The sequence below is a fragment of the Thalassophryne amazonica genome, chromosome 13 (genome assembly GCF_902500255.1).
Source record: "Thalassophryne amazonica chromosome 13, fThaAma1.1, whole genome shotgun sequence".
Lineage (NCBI taxonomy): Eukaryota > Metazoa > Chordata > Actinopteri > Batrachoidiformes > Batrachoididae > Thalassophryne > Thalassophryne amazonica.
The window spans coordinates 42,701,526-42,709,861 of NC_047115.1; the positions used below are offsets into that span (position 1 = coordinate 42,701,526).

The window sequence follows — 8,336 nt, forward strand, 5'->3', positions numbered from 1 at the left end:
AGCCTTGGTATCTACTTACTGTAGGTTCTGCCTGAAGGCAGCTTTGTTATTGTTGTAAAGCTCGTATTATACTGTAACAAAGCACCGTGACGACTGGTGACATTCCAATGTTACAGAGAGACCAGCTGAATTTTACAAAATGTGTGGCCTAGGGGGATTTGGTAAATAATTACACAGCAGTAATGTCCTTCATAATCACTCATACACACACATATACAGTATTGTTCAGAATAATAGTAGTGCTATGTGACTAAAAAGATTAATCCAGGTTTTGAGTATATTTCTTATTGTTACATGGGAAACAAGGTACCAGTAGATTCAGTAGATTCTCACAAATCCAATAAGACCAAGCATTCATGATATGCACACTCTTAAGGCTATGAAATTGGGCTATTAGTAAAAAAAAAAAGTAGAAAAGGGGGTGTTCACAATAATAGTAGTGTGGCATTCAGTTAGTGAGTTCGTCAGTTTTGTGGAACAAACAGGTGTGAATCAGGTGTCCCCTATTTAAGGATGAAGTCAGCACCTGTTGAACATGGTTTTCTCTTTGAAAGCCTGAGGAAAATGGGACGTTCAAGACATTGTTCAGAAGAACAGCGTAGTTTGATTAAAAAGTTGATTGGAGAGGAGAAAACTTATACGCAGGTGCAAAACATTATAGGCTGTTCATCTACAATGATCTCCAATGCTTTAAAATGGACAAAAAAAGAGGTCATGTTGCTTTATGCTGAAGAGGACATGCCCTTGAAATGGGTGTTTCAACAAGACAATGACCCCAAGCACACTAGTAAACGAGCAAAATCTTGGTTCCAAACCAACAAAATGAATGCCTTGCAGATGTGAAGAAATCATGAAAAACTGTGGTTATACAACTAAATACTAGTTTAGTGATTCACAGGATTGCTAAAAAAGCAGTTCGAACGTAATAGTTTTGAGTTTGTAGCGTCAACAGCAGATGCTACTATTATTGTGAACACCCCCTTTTCTACTTTTTTTTACTAATAGCCCAATTTCATAGCCTTAAGGGTGTGCATATCATGAATGCTTGGTCTTGTTGGATTTGTGAGAATCCACTGAATCTACTGGTACCTTGTTTCCCATGTAACAATAAGAAATATACTCAAAACCTGGATTAATCTTTTTAGTCACATAGCACTACTATTATTCTGAACACTACTGTATTTGTGGTGCATTGTGAAAAATCACTGTGTGGAGAGGTGAACAACGAGATGTGACACATTGTCAAAATTTCTCACAAAGAGGGTGCACTGTAAAAAGTGATGAGCTCAATTAGTTACTATAACTTGTTTGTTTAATTTACTTCCATTTAACATAATGAGTTATGAAATTTCACCTTAACTTCATGAGTTATTGGGATTGCAGCTCAAGGTTTTAAGCCAACTCAGTGAAATGTAAATTTAAATGTGTCAATATAATTTAACAATGTGAGTTTTAAAACAGCCAAAGTTGAGTTTACTTGTGTTTTAAGACAGCAATTGAACTTAAGTTTTTAAGTTGAATCACTCTTATAATTTTTACAGTGTGATTTATTTTACAACATTTTAAACTTGCTAATGGACAAGTAATGACTATTATACTGTATTTTCCTGAGGACAAAAAAAAATGCTGAAGATGAAATAAAAATATAATTAATCCTGAAGTATATGTCACACCTTTTTTCTCTATTATCAGCTCTTTAATTGGGGTTTTTTGTGGATTGTTGTGATGTGTTTTTTGCTGTTGGCATTTATTCTTTTATTATTGGTGGGGGAGGGATTTTTTTTTTTAGTACTCTGATTCCAGGAAAAGCCCTATATAATTAGTTATTATTATTATTATTATTAGTAGTAGTAGTAGTAGTAGTATTGCTGTTGTTGTTGCTAAAAACATTTTTCTGTGTTTAAATCACCCTTGAGTATAAATTGCAGGACCTCCCAATCTAGTAAAAAACTGTGATTTATATTCCAGAAAATACGGTATATGCCTCTGACCTACCCCAGGAATCACCTCAAGAGGTATCACAAATTAACTTCTGACCCGAGTCATGCCTCCAAATCATATGTCTGTGAATCATAACTGCAAAAGCTATCCCTTCATTAATATGTTAATCAGTGTAATAATGACCACATTCACTCTGATGGATGAACCCAGTCATTCAATTTATTTCATTTATATATCGCCAAATCACAACAAAGTTGCCTCAAGGCGCTTCACACAAGTAAGGTCTTACCTTACCAACCTCAAGTGCAAGCACACAGGTGACAGTGGTAAGGAAAAACTCCATCTGATGATTTGAGGAAGAAACCTGAAGCAGACCAGACTCAAAGGGGTGGCCCTCTGCTTGGGCCATGCTACTGACACACTTGACAATACAAATATACAGGAAATTTTTGCAGTCCATACAGGTGTACAGGATGGGAGGCTGCAAAAGAAGACACCCACTCCCGTCTCTGGTTGGAGCTGCACCTCAAACAGAGAGAAAAAAACAGAATCAAGCATCAGAAAGAGAACAAATACAATATAATTGTCAGCATTAAGCTTTCTTGTAGTTAATGTGACCAAGGGGTGATGCAGTCCCAACTGTGATTGGCAGTTTTGTAAACAATGCCATCAGAGCACCATCTGCTGGACAAACTACATATTGACAGCATCATTTCTCACATCCGAAGTGCATAACTGCATCATTTATTTGGTAAATTAATGTTTTTATATTGACAAAAATACCATTGATACCAATATGTTCATGAAAGGCTCATATTGGTGGATATTATTGGACAACCAATATATCAGCCGGGTACAGAACCCAAAGGGAGACACTGATATATAAAATGAACAGAGAACAGATTTATTACCAGATACATGAGTCCAAAAAAACAAAACAAACATTCAACAGATGAGTCTAGGTGAAATATAGATAAGAGCCACTGGGAAGAAAGTAACACTCGGGGAGATGAGGCAGGAAATCAGTAGAAATATCACAACAGAAAGCAGGAACAGAACCAGAATAAGACAGCGACCCCAGTGAGCACAAGAACCAAGTAAAATACCTTAGTGGTCACAAAATACAGACGGGTGCAGGGTGATTAGTGCAACAAATGGACACTAGAGAGAGCTAGAGATAAGTGGAAGGAGAGAGAGAGAGAGAGAGAGACCTCAAAACCACTCATACAGAGACCAGAGCAAGACAGTTATCTGAAACTAGAGACTCAGAAGTGAAAGAAGCGCTAAACAGGCGCTTACAACTAATACTACAACTGAACAGACACTTAAAAATCAAACAAGAACAAAACAGACACAAATAAAACAAGAAATAGATTCTTAGAAATTCAACAGGAACTAAATAGTTAATTAGAAGCTGAACCACACTGCAAGTACACAGTAATAACTAAACCGAAAGCAGAATAACACCCCAAATGACAACAAGGAGAAACAGAAACAGTCCAAAACAACAAAATATTGGAAACAGACCAGAATCCAAAATGTGAACCATGACAGAGATCAGCTGTCAATCACAGTGCTCCTTGCCCTTTCATTGTAAAGCCAAGCTACACATGTCTGAATATCAGCAACACGCTAAAGAATTTGACTTGACTAGACATTTGACTAATACTAGTTTTGTAAATTTGAACTTCTTTCAGGGTGTCATCTGTTGGTATCATAGTGTTTGAGCTGGCGTATTTCGTGGATGCACTCCTGATCATGTGTCTGCCGTGAGTACGAGAAACACACAGACACACACATGCACATAAATGTCTTTAGAGAGATAACTCTTAATTGGAATAAGTGGGTATAGAAACTGAAGGAATATAATCTGAATGAGTAATGTAGAGACATATATCTTAAAGTTCAAATTCTATTCTACATATGGGGGGGGGGGGGGGGGGGGAGTCTGGAAGTTCTATCATGAAGTCAACAGTGTGACATCAAAATTCTATTGAAAGGATTCTGTGGTCTCTGGACCAATCAATCCAATTAACTGTTGTGTGGATCATAACAGGCCAACTAGTTTGTAATATCAGTTTTCTGTATTGAGGAAATTAAATATCTTATCAGTGTGTCTAATCTGAACCCAAATTAACATAGTAGAAAATGTAGGGGTACTTTTAGTACTATAAGGCAGGCAGGTGTACTGTAAATTAGCACCTCTGGTTGTATAGACTCCAAATCCCATTTTTATTGTATGAATATATAGCTGTCCTCCAGACTGGGAGATCTTCATGCTTTGGGGGAAGATGGCTCGCATTGGAAGCTTTCATAAGTTCCTCTATTACGCCGTTATGTCTGTGGTCTGCTTTGTGCACCCTGTGTTGGTGTGGCATGCAGTTATCCCAGGTACTAAGCACTGTGCAATGATAAAACTCTTTCAGTTCACTGAATAAGGTATAAAGTCTTGTTTCTCTTTGTAGGTGTAATGCTTCTTGTGACAGCAACTTTCAACTTCATACTAAGCAAGAAAACAAAGACAAAGTCTCCCAAAAGACCTCAGGAGGGCTATCGTGATCAAAGTTTGGCGTTGGTGACTATAAATGAGAGAACAGGCTCGGACAACACTTTATTCAACATGGTGACAGGAAGTAAAGAGGCGGGACTTCCTCCCACAACCAGAGACTGTTTGGGTGACAGAGCAGAGAGCTCCCAGGCCATGCTGGAGCAGGAGCAAACAGCAGCACCAAAAGAAGCAGACAGAGACCCGAGGAGGTGGAAAGACAGGCGTGACATATATTTTAGGGGAAGGGAGGAGCCTCTAGAACAAGAGCTGGAGATGGAAAAGTACTATGAGCTGGAGCCGGATATCACCTCAGACACTGCTCCTATGATAAACAACTGAGGGTACGCAGAGCCAACAAATGATGGAAGCACATTTAATGCATTTATACTGACTGACACATAAGATGAGGCATCGCTGTGGCAGGATTTAGATTTTGTCAAAGCATGGTCAAATTACAGAGCCCATAAAGGGACAAGAACAAAAATGATTATCTTTCTGTGTTTTCATGTTGATATTAATTGTGTGTGGTAGCTAGTATCTGATAGACAACAAACATTATGCATCATGTAGTGTCTGATGAGCGCTGGGTATTACACTCAACAAAAATATAAACGCAACACTTTTGGTTTTGCTCCCATTTTGTATGAGATGAACTCAAAGATCTAAAACTTTTTCCACATACACAATATCACCATTTCCCTCAAATATTGTTCACAAACCAGTCTAAATCTGTGATAGTGAGCACTTCTCCTTTGCTGAGATAATCCATCCCACCTCACGGGTGTGCCATATCAAGATGCTGATTAGACACCATGATTAGTGCACAGGTGTGCCTTAGGACTGTCCACAATAAAAGGCCACTCTGAAAGGTGGCAGTTTTATCACACAGCACAATGCCACAGATGTCGCAAGATTTGAGGGAGCGTGGCAATTGGCATGCTGACAGCAGGAATGTCAACCAGAGCTGTTGCTCGTGTATTGAATGTTCATTTCTCTACCATAAGCCGTCTCCAAAGGCGTTTCAGAGAATTTGGCAGTACATCCAAGCAGCCTCACAACCGCAGACCACGTGTAACCACACCAGCCCAGGACCTCCACATCCAGCATGTTCACCTCCAAGATCGTCTGAGACCAGCCACTCGGACAGCTGCTGAAACAATCGGTTTGCATAACCAAAGAATTTCTGCACAAACTGTCAGAAACCGTCTCAGGGAAGCTCATCTGCATGCTCGTCGTCCTCATCGGGGTCTCGACCTGACTCCAGTTCATTGTCGTAACCGACTTGAGTGGGCAAATGCTCACATTCGCTGGCGTTTGGCACGTTGGAGAGGTGTTCTCTTCACGGATGAATCCCGGTTCACAATGTTCAGGGCAGATGGCAGACAGTGTGTGGTGGCGTCGTGTGGGTGAGAGCGGTTTTCTGATGTCAATGTTGTGGATCGAGTGGCCCATGGTGGTGGTGGGGTTATGGTATGGGCAGGCATCTGTTATGGATGAAGAACACAGGTGCATTTATTGATGGCATTTTGAATGCACAGAGATACCGTGACGAGATCCTGAGGCCCATTGTTGTGCCATACATCCAAGAACATCACCTCATGTTGCAGCAGGATAATGCACGGCCCCATGTTGCAAGGATCTGTGTTGTGTGTTGGGGGGTGTGGCTGGATATTTTGGTGTTCTTTTCTTTTCTTTGCTCTCCAGGTGGCATGCGAACTGATTTGTCTGTGGAGAAGGTGCTGGCTGAAGAATCCTTCACCCTCATCAACATCATGTGCAGCACCTGTGAATGGTGCTCACATGCAACCTTAAAGACTTTCAGCTGAAGCAGATAATTGGATGGCGTTCTGCATTTAAGTCATGTGTGATTCAAGCAGAACTGCCGGGAACTCGACCTTGTGATGTTCGTTTGTGAGACGCTGAGGACCGCGCCTGGGTTTGACACATCGAGCCTGTGAAGCAAGGAAGGGTGAGGGACACATGCTGTCAGCACACATCAAAGGTGATTAAGTGTTTGACTAATTGTTGATAGTAACTTGGTATTTTGTTACGCAGTATACTTGAATTGTGATGAGGATTGTGCAGCTTGCTTCTCACTGCTGTGGCATGTGGACAAGCGGTCCTCCACCGGTTGTGAGAAGCTGCTCATTTGCATAAAGCTTAAAATTCAGACCTGCATGTGTTGCTGATAGTGTGTGTCTTTTGAAGGATATTAGTTGTAACTGCTGACTTACCTCACCTCTTCTATGCTTCGCAGGGGGGTCGGTTGTCGTGTCCACCTGGGGGGGGTTTGGCGGTGGTAGTGGGTCCAGGAGCGCCGGGCTTCGATCCTTTTGGGCGCTGGAGAGCGTGCCAGCCTTCACTCCACCAGAGGGACGCTTTTTCAGTTCTTGCACTTTATTATGCACCAGTGGGTGTAATAAATATATTGTTTTTGGAACCGCTTTTCTGGTTATTTGTAGCGCTGGGTTCCGTCTGACGCAGGTCCGCTCCTCAACCCGCGTCGACACATAACAGATCTGTACACAATTCTTGGAAGCTGAAAATGTCCCAGTTCTTGCATGGTCGGCATACTCACCGGACATGTCACCCATTGAGCATGTTTGGGATGCTCTGGACCGGCGTATACGACAGCGTGTACCAGTTCCTGCCAATATCCAGCAACTTCGCACAGCCATTGAAGAGGAGTGGACCAACATTCCACAGGCCACAATTGACAACCTGATCAACTCTATTCGAGGAGATGTGTTGCACTGCATGAGGCAAAATGGTGGTCACACCAGATACTGACTGGTATCCCCCCACCCCAATAAAACAAAACTGCACCTTTCAGAGTGGCCTCTTATTGTGGACAGTCTAAGGCACACCTGTGCACTAATCATGGTGTCTAATCAGCATCTTGATATGGCACACCTGTGAGGTGGGATGGATTATCTCAGCAAAGGAGAAGTGCTCACTATCACAGATTGAGACTGGTTTGTGAACAATATTTGAGGGAAATGGTGATATTGTGTATGTGGAAAAAGTTTTAGATCTTTGAGTTCATCTCATACAAAATGGGAGCAAAACCAAAAGTGTTGCATTTATATTTTTGTTGAGTGTATTTAGGGTTCAAGTGGTTATTGCACTTGGTTTCAGTGCAGAAGGTTCCGGGTTCAAATCCCACCCCTGCCACATTTCTTCATATAATGTGGAGTTTGCGTCAGGAAGGGCATCTGGTGTAAAACCTGTGCCAATTCAACATGCAGATCCACCTTGGATTTCCTGTGGCAACACCGAGTGCATAACAAGGGAGCAGCCGAAGGGACGTACTTACTAGGTAGCTCTGATGCCAACAGATGTTAATTAGTGTCCACTAGGGGTGAGATGGCTCAGTGGTTAGAGCAGTGGACTTCTATGCAGAAGATTGCAGGTTCAAGTCCTGGCTGGAACTGTACATGATGCCCATTTGGTGCCCAACGTGGTGCCTGATTAATAGTAGGGTAGGGGTAGGTGTAAAGGTACAAGGAAAGGAACTGTCTACCCTACCCCATCATGCCATGGCCCTGCACATATGCAACTCTAACTATCCCTGAAGCTCACTAAAAACAGTATAGGACTCTCACCCTTTATGTTATGAGGTATCTGATGAGAACAAGGTATTATTTAGTGTGCACTCATCAGTATCTGATGGCCCAACTGAATGTTATTTAGTATGCACTTCATACTATCCAGTGGTCAAAAGATATATTATACTGAATAGATCTTTGTTATTTGATTACTGGATTGCATTTCATCTTACATTGATTATTTGTCCCATTGTATAGACAAATAGTCCACAGTATTTCTTTCATTTTTAAGCAGTTTC

The 8,336-nt window shown here is 41.4% G+C and overlaps 1 protein-coding gene across 1 annotated transcript; it reads left to right on the forward strand.

The window, feature by feature from the left end:
- The first annotated feature begins 1,980 nt into the window (after positions 1 to 1,980).
- On the forward strand, positions 1,981 to 5,006 carry tmem72 (transmembrane protein 72). The gene is made up of 4 exons (XM_034184366.1): positions 1,981 to 2,015; positions 3,639 to 3,710; positions 4,193 to 4,332; positions 4,407 to 5,006. The coding sequence occupies exons 1-4, from the start codon at positions 1,981 to 1,983 to the stop codon at positions 4,826 to 4,828; spliced, it is 669 nt and encodes a 222-aa protein (XP_034040257.1). The 3' UTR covers positions 4,829 to 5,006.
- Positions 5,007 to 8,336: the final 3,330 nt, after the last annotated feature.

Bases quoted from the DNA above. Each gene is read 5' to 3' on its own strand.
- tmem72 (XM_034184366.1), top strand. From the start codon at position 1,981: ATGCCTCTGACCTACCCCAGGAATCACCTCAAGAG. The intron at 2,016-3,638 runs GTATCACAAATT...AACTTCTTTCAG, and splicing joins CCCAGGAATCACCTCAAGAG to GGTGTCATCTGTTGGTATCA. The intron at 3,711-4,192 runs GTGAGTACGAGA...ATGAATATATAG, and splicing joins CTCCTGATCATGTGTCTGCC to CTGTCCTCCAGACTGGGAGA.